The sequence below is a fragment of the Wyeomyia smithii genome, chromosome 1, assembly GCF_029784165.1.
Source record: "Wyeomyia smithii strain HCP4-BCI-WySm-NY-G18 chromosome 1, ASM2978416v1, whole genome shotgun sequence".
Lineage (NCBI taxonomy): Eukaryota > Metazoa > Arthropoda > Insecta > Diptera > Culicidae > Wyeomyia > Wyeomyia smithii.
In genome coordinates, this window is record NC_073694.1 from 133114833 (window position 1) to 133131886 (window position 17054).

A 17054-nucleotide genomic window follows, 5' to 3' on the forward strand; every position below is an offset into this window, starting at 1 on the left:
TTAAAGGCATACAAAGTTTGGTTGAGGTTACTTCGCTACTGTAAGTGGCCGACATGTGCTATCTCTTCCCACGTAGCCAGTTACCTCGGAAAAGAATAAAAACCTAATAAACATAGGTACCTAGCAAACAAGTGACATATTTTAAAATTGTCCAATCTTTTTACTGGAACTACTAGGATTTTGTAAATTTGATTATTAAAATATGTCATCGAACGAAACATAAAATGTGGTGAAGAAGTGAGATTGAGTTTGTTTTTTTATGATTTTCTAATACTCATTTTCCGTGACTCAGTTTTGTGTATTTTCCAGCATTTCGAATTTCAAGCTTACGATTCTCTCTTTGCAAATTTGAGTAAATAATAATAAAACCATTTTCATGCTAAAATCAGGTTTTCCAAACTGTACAGACGTATGTTTTTTATATATTTACCATCCTGTTTAGTTTGAAAATCTACAACATCGCTGATTGGTTCCTTGGAATGACAGGGTTTCAGGAACGCTTTGTATAACGTATATGGTAGTAATCCTATCAAATTGAAATGTGTTGCATCTTTTGGTCTGAAATGTTTTGGAAACGTCAAATTTGTGCATTGCATAAAACGAGGGAAAATAATAGCGTTTTTGGGTAATATTTTTGCTATACGGACTCACATATTTAGACAATTTATCCTGTTTGATCCTCCTCGTATGAAAACATCATGGTTAACGTTTTTGTAGCATAACATCAAACACTTGTTTAATAAATCCGTGGCTATGAACCGAATCCAAGTGAATTGAACACTTCTAGCATCTATGTGATTGGCTTGGAATCGATTAATTGTATCGGGGCGTCGAATTGATAAATCGATCTGTAATAATTTGAAATAACTGAGTATGTGGAATATAATCTTACCTTACCTTAAAAAATCTTACCGTTTTCCACTGTACAAAACGTAGATCTTGTTTCATTGGTTCTCCATCAAGAGCAACGGAACCAAGGATTCTTACGATCACACTTTTCTTATCGGGAATGAGTATTCCTGTCACATTTCCAGAAACTTTAATCTGTGTAATGAACATTTGGCGAAATTTTTGATTGTGTTTAGCCAAGTTGTCTGACTCGGCATGCTGATTGTACGTTTCCAAATCAAGCTGAGTGCCCGTTAAAGATTCAAAGATTTGCTTTGGATTTTTAGCGAGATCAAATGCACGCCGGCGGCGTTTTCGTTTTCGTTTTCCAGTGATCTCAACAGGTATACTTTCCAGGTAATGTTTCGTTGTTATGTTTATTTTTGTCAATAGTGGCTCTACTTCTTCGTGTGTAATATAATCGTCTAAGATTTGCCGTGTGCCGTTAATTTGAGTTGAAATGTTAGAGAAACTTGTACTATTATCATGCTTGAATTGAATGATAAAAGCAGTCGGTTCCACTCCAGTATACCGAGGCCACCCGATAAATATACCATTCGGAAAAAACGTAGACAACACTGGTACTGAAAAATAAATAATTTTTGTTTTCATTGAAGATCCAATCTACATATACGTGTAAACAATAATGTACCTAACTTGCAAGGATATGAGCAATTGTATGATGTAAAAAATTAAATGTTTAAAAACAAAAACAAAAAAAAACAATCGGTATATCTCGTATATCTAGATTGCCTATATATGAGCCGTTGAGAGCAAAAGTGGTACATGTGCCATTTTTACACTTATTAGTTTTTTTTGCATAAATTGATAAAGAACGCAATAATGTATTAGAATATCCAAGAAAAACCGCGATCTGATAACCTAAACCAAAGTTATAGCCAACATAACTTTTGGTAATTAACATAATCCCCATTTCGTTGAGTGCAAAAGTGGTACATCTCCAGTCTGTGCATGTTAGATGAATTGTAAGTCGGATATAAAACAATCATGTCTTCAGCAAGGTTGGTCAAGTGATTGAACACTTTCGGATGAAGATCTGTCTGCTTTGAAATTTTCTCACTACGTGGCGCTACTGTACCCGTGACTATTTTGTAACAGAAAGCATTTTACCTATTTCAGTATCAACTCGTATGCTGTTATCAAATACATATATGCTAGCGCCACGAAGTGACAGAACTCCTTAACAAACAGATCGTCATTCTATAGTATTCAATCACTTGGACAACTCTGCTGAAGACATGAATGTTCTATGTCCCAAGATTAGAGAGCTATAATGCATCCTTCATGCTCACACTGGACATGTACCACTTTTGCTCTCAACGATTCCTGGTTGTCATTATTTTTCCCATAGAACAAAAGTGGTACATGTTTTTCCATTGAAGTTTGTGTAAGTTTCTGCGTTCATGTACCGTCTTTTGAAACCTTTCAAGCAACGATTTAGTGCAGTTATGTTGGAAAAAATTGTTGAAAATAATTTACTATTTCAGTGTTTTTGTTTATCGCGTCTCCTGAAAAATTTACTTATTGGCACATGTACCTACCACTTTTGCCCTCAACGGCTCATATAGAGTGGTGGCATTGTCAAAATTGGAATGAAAATTATCTGTCAGTGTCATTCCGAACAAACAACCTTTTAAGCTCGTGTGGGGAAAAGAGAAAAATGCTCAGTGTTACCAGCGTTAGCTTTGATGACACGGCACCACTCTAGTTATGTTTATAGGCAATCTAGATATATCATGTTAAAAAATTTGCTAGAATTTAAAAAGGGTCATCTGTATTCCACGTGGACAGATTTTTGACAATATTAATAGCTCTCCCTTTCTGTGGACAACCGGTAAAATAAGTATCGAATTCTAAATATTTTGTATGCACTGTGGATTCTCACAACACCCCTCCCCACAAAGCTGACCATAAGAAATGCGGATGGCTCCAAATTTATTTAAAGATTTTTTTAATAAAATATACATGATAAACTTCTGTTACAGCCAGTGATGTTGGTATCGCGTCAAATGTATGGTAGCTGACAGTCTTGCCATCCCCGTGGTTATATACAGACATCACAGACACGAAAAGAGAAAATCGGTAAATATGGCAAACCTTTCACTCTAAAAGCAAAGCAAAACCTTGGTGCTACATTCCGATTCGGAACTCGACCTTCTGTTTATTAAACACAGGCTCCGCAGCCAACTGTTTAGTGTACAGGACAATTTCGAGGCTAGTCGCTACGATCCTACTGACACTAATAGCGAATTTCTTTATTTCACTGTGTGCGGGCAAAACTGCCGAGGAATAATAAAACGTCATCGCCATTTAAGACGCAAGTAAGAAAGAGATGCCAGATAATTGTTTACGAACTTAGCACGTGCGGTGGTGGGTTGAAGCTGACAAATTTTACAGTGCGCTTCGGGCAGCACGGCAGGTCAAAACTGGGTCAAAATCGAGCGAATAAAGAAGGGTTTTGACAGCAGTTAGTGCACTTCCAGGTCAAAACGAGGTGAGCTGGTGGAATAAAGAAATTCGCTATAACAGTCACTCCCGAGCCAATACTCGAACCTACGACGACTTGCTTGTTAGGCTAGCATCGTACCTCGGGACCAGCTGGTCTCCATTTTGAGCAAAATCTGGCAACCAGATTTAATTTCGTGTGACTTTCCATACGAACTGCAAAATGCAATGAAATTTCAAAACTATGTAAAAATATATTTCTAAACTAAATTTCTAAAATTGTTCCACTACATACTAACAATATTCCTAATTTTCAATGCATCACTCGTAATAGCGAGCATGACGAACATATTTTTTGTTGAAAACATCTGAGGTGTGACACAAAATTCATACTGATTGCAACACTTGTACGCATGAGATCGTTTACTTTGCACACTTGGAACCTCGATTTGACGGTTCACTTGGAGTTTTTGACCTCAATATTGGCCCTGACACGAGTAAAAGAGATTTTGAAGGCTGTTCGCACATACGCGAATTCTCATATACAATTGTCAATTTATGTGTGAAAACAGAAGCAAAAATATTTCCTTCCTTCTTTTTCGCAAGCGAAAACCAAACGAATATCAGCAGAGTTGTCAAGGCCAATTTACGTACCTGTAAATACCGTTGATAGCCGAAAGTAGTACCACTCACTGTTACCAATTGTGCAAATTTACCGTACAGATTTTCTCGAATTTTAAGTCTAGATTCTGTACCGTACAAAGTATAGATTTTTGAGAAAAAGTACAAATAAGTATAGGTTATTAAATGGTCAGAAAAAATTAGACAAAACATTGTATCAGACTCTGCAACAATACCTACAATGAATGCGATTTAGTTTTAATGAAAGAAATTTTTTCTTAGAACGCCGAACAAATAACGTTGAAGTTGCGTTTCATAAATTTACAATCGCTTTTTCGTTTGCTTACGGGAAAACTCATTTAAGTCTCTGAAAAAGTTATCCGTGCTAGGGGCACCAAAAGTGGAAGGAATGGTTGAAAAACTATAATCTTTCATTTTTTTCAGTTTGAGCTTTAGGGGTAGAACCTGAGTTTACCAGTGTAATCGTTGTTTGACCAGAACAAAGGCAGCCAACCAATTCTTTTTAGGACTAGTTTAAGGTTTTAAATTTTTCTCTAAATTTTACACTAACAACTAAAATACACCATTTCTTTGATTTAACTAGAATACATTTTTACGGGAAATAGGTAAATGATATAACATTATTATATTTTGTTTGAATTAAACTTTGTGCTTGTATTCGATGCCTGCCCAGTTAGTTTTGAGGTACGATGTTGGCCTAACAAACTAGTCATCGTAGGCTCGAGTCTCGGCTCGTGAGAGACTGTTAGTGTTAGTAGGATCCAAAGTGCCTTGCCCCGCAATTGTCCTGTACACTTTTTATAACAGTTGGCTGCGAAGTCTGTGTGTATAATAAACAGATCTTCAACTTTTTGAGTAGAGAGAGATCTAAATGTTTGAAAATTAATTTTACAAAGATATCATCTTCTAAAGCATGCTTAAAAAAATAAAATAAAGTCGTGTGTTCTCGAAAACATATACAAAGTTTGATCAGAATCAAAAATTGCAAATTCTGTTGATTGCCATACAAAAAACGACAGATGGTTCGCTTTTTAGTTGTTGCAGAAATGGTTTAGTACCGCCGCAGAATCAAATTCGATATATTTAGCTAGAATTTTTAAATGTTCAAACAGCATCCAAATAGTAAGCTTACCTCCTTGTGAAGTACACTTAACACCTTTAGATAACTTTGAAGGGATAACCTGTTTTTTACCCGCTGGACCAATAGATTCAGCCTCGGATATGCTGGTCACTGTGCAAGCTCGCAAATATACCGTATAATTTTGAAATGGTGTAACCATTGGGCCGGTGATTTTCATACTGTTGTTCGTAAGCAATTGAGTAGGAGGTGAACTGTACCAGCTGTATGGATTTTCTGATGCGAGGTAATACATAACGTATTCTGTATTAACATATTGCACGCCACGATCAAAGCGTACATATAGGCTAGTGGTGTCGAGTGGAAAGCATTGAATATTTTCGGGACGTTTTGATATCCGTTTGTACTTATCTTTATCACGGATAGATAGGTACATTGACACGCTCGTTTCACCTGCTTCATTTTTGGCAATGCATTGATATAATCCCTCATCTTCTGGATCAATTGTGTGAATTCGGAGAATTGGATAACTATAATGAACTATGTAGTTATTCTTGATCTCCCTGCCGTTCTTATACCATGTGACTTTGGGTTGAGGATTTCCGCTTACACTACAATTAAATGACATAGATGCAACAACAGAAGATGTATATGAGGTCATATTGTTGAGGAACATTGGTGGCACCAGAATAGTAACATTGAACAGCTGAGAATCAGCACCGAGAGAGCAATTGTAGATTCCTTCGTGTTTATCCACAGAAACATTAGAAAACTTGAGTTGATACGTGAAGTTGGTCAGCTGTATCGGTATTTTTCCGTGGCGGGGTAGAAATGTCCACTGAGGGCGGCCTACGTTCCCCGCACAATTAAGCTTGAGAGTTGCACCAGCATGTACCTTTTGGATTGTTTCTTGCATTCTAGGTAACAATTGACCTTTTGAGATAATCTCTGTGTGAGGCATAGTTACGACTACATAACCATAACTACGAAAACTTTTCGTGGCGAAGGTATTTGTGGCATTGCATCGGTATCGTCCATTATCTGCAGGCCGAATGTCTACAATAAGTAAGCTGCCGTTTTGCAACTGGTAATACCTACAAATGAAATCAGGTGAATTCTTAAAAATACGTTTGGTAGTTTTTTCAATTATGAAATACACTTTTTGGGGATGCGTTTGTGAATTGAAACCTTTTACTCGCCTGTTCTCTTGCACTCCTACTACGTTGTTGTTAAAGAAGATCTGTGTTCTATTCACCATCCACGAAACATTTGCTGGCGGGTGGCTATCAAAAGGACAATGTAGCACTAGCGAATTGTGAGTCTTAGAAACGATCGTGTTATTTTGCGAAATCAAGCCATTATTACGTTCCAAATCTATAAATAAAAAGTTATCAACAAACGAATTTATCTCTTATTTAGATTTTCAACACACAAGCGATAGAAACCACACTCTCTGTAGAAAGGATAGAACCAGAGCCGTGACGTGTAAGGTTTGCTCTGCACCTATAAACGCCAGATGAAATATTACTCATTTGACGATTGTAAGGTATTTTCAGAGTTCCGTTTGGAAAAAGACGAAATCCTTTATGGGTTTGCTTGTGGTTTTGATTTTGGAATGAAGTGCTGAAAAATTCCAGTCCATTGCGGTACCATACGTATTCGATGAGGTCTCTACTATATATTGAACGGCGATATCGATCAGAGGTTTCTTCATCGTACTCATCTTTTTCATTCAGGATATTTTCATTAGCATCCGTATTGATGTTGTCATGGTCCAGATTGTCTAAATCGATCACATCATCGTAGAAACCCTGGCGATCTATAGGTGATTGTAAAATGTCTACCACTTCATCATCGTTGTTTTCGTACTCGACATCCTCCACATCTATATCCGAGTCTACCCAATCGTCGACATCGGCTTCTGCATGACATGGTAAATAAACGGGAGAGTTTTTGATTGCAGTAATAATGATATGCCTCGGAGGAGACACTGTAAGACGCAGCCGATCGGGTCCAACTTTATTTACAAATGCAGACACTGGAAAAAGATTTTAAATATGAGTAAATATCATTATTTATGGATAATTACATTCAATATTAAAGGTTTAGTTTAAATATCATCCATAAGAATGTGAATAGCGTGTGCTATCACGAATAAAAAAAAAACACAGGAAACAAATTTTTACTATGTGTATAAATTATTTATTTATTAGATGATGTTAGCTCCATCTTGTAGCATATTCCGGAGTAATTTCTAGAGTGGACCTTAAAATAACAGTGGGATCTTATAGGTTTTAATAAAGTTATAATAAGCAAAGCCAAAGCAAAGCCTTGGTGCTACATTCCGATTCGGAACTTGACCTTCTGTTTATTTATACACAGACTTCGCAGCCGACTATTTAGTGTACAGGACAATTGCGGGACTAACGCTACGATCCTACTGACACTAACAGTCTCTCCCGAGACGAGACTCGAACCTGCGACGACTGGCTTGTTAGGCCAGCATCGTACCTCGAGACCATCTGGGAGATGATAAAGTAATAATAAACAAATAAAAACAGATATTGAATATTGAGTCTGTCTTGTAGACAGATTATATAGAAATTTTTGTAAATTAATGACGAAGATTGTAAAATTAAAATATTTCTTTTAAATTTATTGGGTATATTAAATGTTCATTGATGATGATAGATTTTTGTTTGAATATAGTTATATAACATTAAATATTAGAGTTAAAAAAAAGTTGGCCTCACATGTTTGAGCCACGCGCGCGTAGACTGACATAGACAATCTTGATATTGAGTACATCAGGTTTGAACCCTTGAAATTGAAACAAAGAGCATATCGGGTTGATAAGTTGCTTTTTGGTTTGTTATGCTGTTATTTTTGTTTTCTATATTTATCTGTTTTTACTATTTAGAAAAAAAAAAGGGTTGGAAGAAAAAAACTGAAAAGGCCTGGGTTTGCCTGTATCAAGAATTATAGTGTCACAGGATCTCTCTCAAAGTTCTGAATCGTTTTGCTCCTCAATGTTAGAGTTAATTCCTGATGCCGGACTGTAGGTGTCAAAACGCGTACGCACAGTTTTTTCACATTCTTGTTTAGCAGAATATAAAAAGTTTCAAGCGCGCCGCGTCGATTGTATTCTGTGAAATATTGAAAAGCAGCTCATTAATTTTGAATCAACTAATTTAACAACATTTAATTGTTAAACGAAAAATGACCACCACTGAGAATACTTTTAACAAAGCTGCAGGTAAGTAACGTATACTATGTAGTATTAAAGTGAGTGAATGGCCGGAAAAATTGCCATTATGAAAATTTTCGGAATTTTCAACGAATTGCAATGAAAACAAGCTGAGAATCGAATTCATGTATTTACATTTTATGTCTATGATCATTTACCGTTTAACATTCATGAATTTTATGGACCTATTTTTACTGTGCGTTTTTGTTAATCAAAGTGGTGCGCAGAAGAATATTTGAGAGCGAAAATAATAGTAGATTGTGTAGCTATGAAATTCGACAAATATTTGTTTACGGTCGTAATATCCTAGGATTTGAATTTGGCTTTATGAATGTTTACAAACTGTATTGATTATAAACACCTACTAACGATCAAGCAATAGGGGGACATAGAATAAAGAAATTGGTCGCTGCCAAAATTACTTCAAACTCGTTTCCAGCATAGCTTTCATTGGTATCACAGCTAAATAGAACTCGCTGTAAAAGGGGTTATAGCATAAAATTATTGAATTTTATAAATTCATAAATGGATGGTTTAATATTCAATATTATATATAACGTCAAAAATTGTTAACTTTGCCTATTATACTTTGCACATTATAATTATTAATTATTAGTTGAAATATTTGTATATAATGAAGAATAATGAAGAAACTTGGGCGCAGTTTACAACATGCGTTTATAGTTAAAACTACACTGAAGCCCGGTTTTGCGCCAGTTACACTAAAGCTTAATATGGCAGAAATATCAGTAAATAGAACGTAATCGTTCTTTAATGATAATTTAGCGAGAAATCAAAAAAAAATCAGTGCGTCAATTGGGAAAATCGGTTTTGTTGATTTCACAACTAACTATGCTATATTATGCTCAATAAAAACATTAAACACCTGACAAAAAAAAACATTTCAACTGACCTGAAAGCTTCGAGTAACATATACATTTGAGAGAATATTTAACCTTTAAATGCGTACGACGTAAAAAATCATCTGAAAACAAAAAATCTTTGTTTAACAGGTTTACTATTCTAAACCTTACTAATATGCATAAAAAAAATAGAAAGATTTATTTTGTAATGTGCAAATATTAACATGTTTTATCACTTTTAAAAATATCGGCATTATTTTGTTTGGTGTGATACAGACTGTTAACGGTTAGTAGGTTGCCGAAGATAACTAGAAACTTCGATTATCCTGTATTCCGATGCAGCGATTGTGGCGCGGTTCTATTTATAACGTCTCCTGGTGGCCGGTTACCCATAGATCGAGAAGTAACCATATCGTGCGCGAATTTGTGTAGAAAAGATCGCACCATCAACCTCGATGGATCCAGATCAATTCCTTTCCACTAACACTAATTCCTTCCTTTGATACTAGTGGATGATGCAGAGGATTCCTCGGTCTCTAGTAGCAACAAGTATTAAACTAACACTCTCGATATCCCTTCCTCTATTGATCTGCATTGGGCGTTGCCGGCTACGTTATTGACCAGTGAAAAGAAAGATCACCAGGAATTGTACACTGAAAATGGCTTGCTACTCCTAGGCACCATTTTGACGGTTCTTTGTGCAATTTCAGCTGGTTCTGGTCAATCGCGGGCAACACACGGGCGATCAAATATGCTATGCTATAGTAAATGTTAGGTTCAATTCCTAACCAAGTCCTGATATTTTTCGGGTTGAAAATGTTCTGGATGAGCCTTGGGTCAATGTTATTGGAATATCATGTTTTATATATTTTCAAATTACTGGTATTCTATTGAAGGGTTTCTATGTCTTTATTAATAACCAGTCCGTTATATATTTGTCAACTAGTTACATTGTATGACTCTATATAATATCTTACTTAGATAAATCGACCAGCTCAAACCGATGTAAGGGTATGAGGTGCGACCATCATCATCATCATCATCATCACAAAGGGTTGTTCAATGGTTGACCATGTTTTTCAACAATCACAGGTCAATCTTTCAGAACCTGCTATTTTGCTCAGTTAAACAGTCTATTGCAGTGGATTTCCAATTTCGAATTCCCAGTTGTTTTCCGGTTTTCCCGGTTAACAATTAACGTTTTCCAGGTTTTTGGAACCGCAAAAATAAATAAGTACTACAACGTTTATTTATTGATGGAATACATTTTCGTAAGAAATTTAACTTTCTTTATTGTTACTATTTTAATTTTAAAACTGGAAAAAGGCCGAATTAACTCGGCCAAACACCTATTAGCTGATGCTTTTTCGGCTTCTTATTAAACAACACATTTCATAGATATGAAGAGCATACTTGAGACTTTCCGGAACCACGGAAAGTGTTTCATATATTTTCTTAAAATTTTCACCAATTCGCTCAACTTTTTTCAAGATAAAATTTAAAATCTCTAAGCCAATTTTTAATTTATTCTGAATTCTTCGAAACAATTTTCTGTCGTTTCAGACTTTCAAAAATTAATTACTGGTTCGAATAAACTGTTCAACTAGAGCGATTTGCTTTTCTATTCTCTCTGATTGAGAGGTTTCGGCATTTGGTATGGTCAATATCTGATTTCTAAAGCCTTCCGAATATTTTTTTCATAAATGGTGAATTTAATTCAAAACTATTTTGGCTGCTTCTGAGCTTCGGAACGCTAATTCTTTGAAATCATTTTCTATCAATGCAAACCTTTTGAAATTTGCGGGTTCTAAGCGTAATTAAAGGGATTATTTAGAAATAAAATATATCCATAAATTTGAAATTGAATTCAAAATAGAATCACAGATAAACAGACGTGCAACTCGAAGACGATTTCATCGACCATACGATAATAACGATTATTTTGAAATTTGGCATAGTGGGCAGTAATGCCGCTCGTTTCGCAATAAGCAAGCGGGCACATTCATTATCAAAGACAAAAGCCGTTAGTAATGCTGATTTAAGCAAGCGCGCACACCCATTAGCGAAGACAAAAACCGTTTCACGAAAAGAATTTGGTAGGTATTAATAAGCTCACATGGCACGCACAGTGGTTTAAAATTCCATTTTGACGCGCTTAATTGATAACTCCTCGTACGTTGGATATAAAATAATGACGTCTTCAGCAAAATTGATGGGTACGACCCCCTGCGTCTTTTGGTGCTATGAGATTTGCGATTAATCTCCCTGAAAAAAAATCTATTTTTTTTTGTTTCACCGAGATATAGGTTTGATGTCTTTAGTAAAGTTATAGATACAACCAATACGACCAACTTTGCCGAAGACACAAAACTCGTATCTCCTTCTCAAATTGACTTAGAGAGTTTTTATTAAAAAAAAGACCTGTCAAAACACATTTTTCAATGAAACATATTTTTTCTATTTTCTAGGCCTTCACTATGTTCTATAAAGTTGTTAGTAGCATCAATATACACAATTGTCTGGAAGATACTATATTCGTATTATTTAAAAAACTATGAGTTATGGACCATTTTTAATTTTTTTTTGCCATATTTCAAATTTCTGTATCTTTCTTAAGGGGCAGTTAGATGCAGTTTCGGAAGTCAGCATATGAAAGTATAACAATAGAACTTTCAAACGCTGGTGGTTTTGATAGTCCACGACTTTCTGCTGATGAGTTATTTTCATAACGAAACATCTAGTTTTTACACTCTTTCATGATTTAACCAGGTTAAATACTAATATTGTAAATCAAGGTTCCACATAATAAGTTCGTTTCTATGGTAACCATCCCACCAAGTGTGGTTTAAGTATTTCAGAACATGTAAATTGCATATGGGTTCATCTCGAAGGTTCCCAATCAAAAATAATGAGAGTGCTATTCTAACACTAAGTTAATAAATATCTAATCGAACGAAAATTGAAAACAGGATAATGGCAAACATAAAACCATTATCATCAATTACAATTTAATTGCTGCCTCTAACTATTTTTCAGAACCAGTAGGTATTGCAAACAATAACTATCACTTTTTCATTACCTAGATTCTGAGAAATGTTTCGGAAGTATTTAAATGTTCAAATAAGCTGCCGGGATCCAACTTAAGCCTGTATTACACTCTTTGACCAATGGTCAAATATTTGACCTTCTGACATAATGGTCGAATTTATTTGATATCATGATTGTTGTTTGCCCGTGTTTGCCCCATGTAAAAATTGGAGAGTGACAAACAATTATCTTTGGCCAATTTTTCATCTGTCAAAAAACTGACAAATATTTGACGCTTGGTCAAAGAGTGTAATCCATGTGCTAACTTTTGAGCAAAGTTATAAAGAAGATGTCTGCTGTCCGTGGGTCTTTTAAGCTACTAGTGACAGCGGCTTTCCTTTGAAAGTACATTTTCGTTACCGGTATCCTTTTTAACAACAAATTTACACATATCCATGCTGCGCCTGTTGGGCTACCTGTAATAGCAAGTGAGTTGGCTAGGCTCCCCGAATCTCGATGTTTACCATATTCCCCACACGCACGCTCAATATAGCAGTGACAAACACCGCAAACAGTCAACGCCACTAGCGGCAAGCAGCGTCATCGACAAATAAACAAAACGTAGAACTACGCGAACAATAAAACACAAATTTCTGTACAAACACTAGTAATTATGACTTTGAAAATTACATTTTCGTGAACCACAAATTAAGAGCTTTCGATTGATGATCATCGTTGTCCGATTCATTTTAAGAAAAATCATGTTTCAAGATGGCTTGACTCAGTTTTTTTTTAATTTCTCGGAAACCACTTAACCACGAATTACCACAAGTTGGATTTCGAACTCACAAATTAACCACTAAATATTGATGATAAAAGCGTTAAAAAAAATTATTTTGTCAAGCCATCTTGATATATGGGTCATTCCATACGAAGTGTACATACCACTTGGACACGACCATCACAGATTTTGCTCAAAGTTGGGGAAATTATTCATCTACTGTCTTTTTGGAAAAATCCCAATTTTGGTGTCGATTGGAATACCCCCCGCTCTGTAGGATCCCCCTCTTTATTGCAGTCACGCAATTTTTGTTAAAAATCTCTTTTTTCTTTTACTTACAATTCATAGACGTAAGATGTCGGAAAAATACTGATAGACGATTATTGAAGAAAATAAACCAAGGAATCCAGAAAAATATGACTTTTGACCGGAAGTGTTGCCAGATAAATTATGTTTGTATTCGAAAACTAAATTTACATTTTTCGGCAAATGCAGCCATTTATATTTTAAATTTGATAATTTTATCGTGTTTCTTGAAAAATCTATCCGGTCAAAAACAATATTTTTTTCTAGATTCCTTGGTTTAATTTCTTCAAAATTCACCTATCACTATTTTTCGGGTGTCTTACGTCTATAAAAAATAAAATAAATTAATTACGAAATTTACAACTTTTTTCGTAAAAATGTAATATCTCGAGATTGGCTCATATTACCTCGGGATGATAGTTGTTTTTTTGTGAAAATTTTCAAGGAACACGATAAAATTATCAAATTTAAAATAAAATGGCTGCATTTGCTGAAAAATATAAATTTAGTTTTCAAATACAAAAATAATTTATCCGGCAACACTTCTGGTCAAAAGTTATATTGTTTCTGAATTCCTTGGTTTATTTTCTTTAAAAATCATCTATCAGTATTTTTCGGACATCTTACGTCTATGGATTGTAAGAAAAAGAAAAAAGAGATTTTAAACAAAAAATGCGTGACTTAGCAATAAACAGGGGGGTCCCACCGAGCGGGGGTATTCCAATCGACACCAAATTTGGGATTTTTCCAAACTGACAGTAGATGAATAATTTTCCCAACTTTGAGAAAAATCTGTGATGGTCGTGTCCAAGTTTGTGCTTTCTAGTGGTCAATTCATATGGAATGATCAATATGCATCTTTTTAAGCTCAGTTTGAGATTGGCTTGGTAATATTAAGAGGACTAACCTGATACCTTTTTTCATCCTTACTTTCTAGGTTTCAGGTTTATTTATAAAAAATGTCTTTTTGGTTTTGAAGAAGCATTCAAGCAATTAAAGATGTAATTTAGAGTCAAGTTCTGCATTCTCAGGCCTTAAAAATATTATTTCATAAATTTAGAATTTGATTTAAAATTATTTTCGTTAGTTTTGGTTTTTCGAAACGCCAATTATTTGACATTTCTGGCATAATTTTTTTTAAGGCGGTGTCGATCTTAAGTTAAGTTTTTTTGCCTATTTTCCGTCGGTCTATAGTTGAACCACTGTTGTGCTTATCGACGACGCTCGGGAAGGCCACTACACTTAACCCAAATTTCGGACCCGTTGATAACCGGTCCGGCGCCACCGGTTTTACTTCCTCATGCGGAGGAAGGCATGATTCCAAAAAATGTTCGCCTCAGAAAATCTGTCACTATCAGCAATGATTAAAGCTATGTTGGCGCTATTAAACTATGTTGGCGAAGACGTTACCAATTACGGTAGGCTGACGCCTTTGTTACAATTTTCAGAGTGGCCACTCAAGACCCAGTTTTTCTCGGTTCGTTCAAATATTTTTCCTGGTTAAGTGTACGTTTGAATTCTGTAGTTTTCCATGCAGTTAAGGAATAAAAAAGCGTGACTTTCGTTTTACATACCAATATGCTCTAAGTCACTTCTTGACGTGATCAGCCTTATTGAAATCCTCTTGATTTATCTTGATATTGTCGAAGAAATTCGAAAAATGTGACGGACGTCACCTTTCCGAGAAGAGATGTCTACAAGTATCTTATAAACAACGCATAAAATACTCATTACCGGGGACTTCTAGGCCAAATCAACCATATAAGATTTAATACATAAAAGAGTAATATTTTCATAACACTTAAAACACGTTACTTCACGCATCTCCTCATCAAACTCAATTTCATGTCCTCCACCGGCATCTTGTACTGCATCGTACATCAAGCGCTGCGCTACAAGTCTGTCTTTTTCCAAATTCATGACTACGCACTCCTTGTTCACGGAGAAACCTCACTCCAACATGGCATTGCCATGCGATAGAATCAGAATCTTCTTAATAAACACAGTAAAGTTAGGAAGTTTTTTGCCTGAAGCAACTATCACATCTCTACGCAAAGTATCAAGGTAGGAAGTCAGCAATGTCTTCGTCGAATGCATACTCAATAGTTGTGAGTATTCTTGGCGACATCTATCAGCTACAGTTCCCGCAATATTATAGTTGTGAACCAATTGCTCTAGGTAAAATTCGAGCCATTTGACTGTTACTTTCGGGGAGCTTACGTTGGTCAAGTTAGCTTCCAAGAGGAAGATGAATAAAAACAAATACTGTTTTATGCACTGTAAAATATGTCAGCCATCTTTTTCGGATCAGAAGACTAGTCTTTTTTTGGTTAAGTATTCGAGGAAACTTACTTAAGAAATTTTGGTCTTGTGATCGTCATGAGATGGCTGACGAACAATGGGTTTGTTTGGCACAATCTCACCCCGGCTTGTAATGTTCAGTGAAATTCCCGGTTTTGTCCCAGTTCCAAACGATTCCAGGTTTTTTCCCGGTTCTCCCGGTTGGGTGGCCACCCTGCAATTTTAAGTTCTAGATATTTTTTTCATAGTTCAGTTCTCGTTCATTTGAAGTTCAATATATAAAGCCTGCTTAGAAACATTCTTGGTTTTTCTGGCCTTCAAAATATTTTTACGTAGTTTTTACTCTTAACCAAAGCAAAGTCCAGCTACAATCCATCGAGTTTGACCTTCGAGATTGACAGGGGCTAGCGCTACGATCCGATTGATTCTAACGGTCCTCTCTCCCAGCCGGAACTCGGACACAGGGCGACTGGCATGTTATACCAGAATCATACCTCGAGATCAACTGGAAGGTTTATGACACCTTCTAAAGTTTGTGAGATGGCGGAAAATGTAGCATGCGGCAAACCAGCATAGTAAATTTTCTGGTGTGGTATTTAAATTACCGTTTTTTCCCCGGTTCATTTTCAAATTCCCGCTTTTTCGGTTCGCTGGCCACCTTGTTACTGACAAGTGTTGCATCCCTTACCCAATATGGCATGAAAAAAGGAATGTTTAGCTACAAGCTCACTAACAACAAAATCGATGGAGTCTGTTAATTCCAAACTTCTGTTGTTTACAACTTCATAATATCATTTTAACATTTTAACATATTATATATTATAACTAGGCAAATATTCTATATTACAGTAATGCAAGATTTAACAGTCTGAGCATCTAGACGCAGATTGTCGTGACTATTTGCGTGCGTGGGCGATCCAGTCGCTACAGCAGTCACTGGTAGATCAGAATTATTGTGATACAACAGAGGCGGGAAAGGTAGCCTTCAACTGGAGCTGAAACCAATGTGTCAATATCGTGGCAATTTGTTGTGTAAATCAATCACAATTTTCTGCATTCATTTGTCCGCGGTTCCGTACAATGTACTGGATAATATAACAGTTTCATCAAGACAAAATGTCAAGCACTTGCCAATCGTTATTTGTTTATTTAAATAGATAGACACAAATCATTCGTTTCTGTGAATACTGCATTGAATAGACTCGCAAATGTAAGATGTGTTTTACTGGGTGCTGAACTATGGGTAAATACGTTGCAACAGAAAAACTTTCTTCTCGTTTTATAATTACGACTTCATGTCTATAAACCATTTTCAACGTACAACCACGTTGAACACGAAAAAGTTTTCATTAGAAAAACTTGTTTTCCTTAAAATGCCGCTGAGCAATTCCACAAAAAACAGGCAACTAATTTAATCGACCATTTTTGATTTGTCTGAAACTTTGCATAGACGTT

The 17054-nt window shown here is 35.7% G+C and overlaps 1 protein-coding gene across 2 annotated transcripts in view; it reads right to left on the reverse strand.

Annotated features, from left to right (window-relative positions):
• Nucleotides 1-17054, reverse strand: part of LOC129719734 (protogenin) — a 77831-nt gene that overhangs the window by 14063 nt on the left and 46714 nt on the right. The window contains exons 2-7 of one of the 2 annotated variants that reach the window (XM_055671140.1): nucleotides 6507-7112; nucleotides 6274-6448; nucleotides 5129-6168; nucleotides 913-1472; nucleotides 652-848; nucleotides 431-558 (exon numbers count right to left, since the gene is read on the reverse strand). In XM_055671140.1, coding sequence (XP_055527115.1) covers nucleotides 431-558; nucleotides 652-848; nucleotides 913-1472; nucleotides 5129-6168; nucleotides 6274-6448; nucleotides 6507-7112 — 2706 coding nt within the window. Of the gene's footprint in view, nucleotides 1-430; nucleotides 559-651; nucleotides 849-912; nucleotides 1473-5128; nucleotides 6169-6231; nucleotides 6449-6506; nucleotides 7113-17054 lie in introns of both variants that reach the window. The other variant, XM_055671134.1, reaches the window with a different exon arrangement.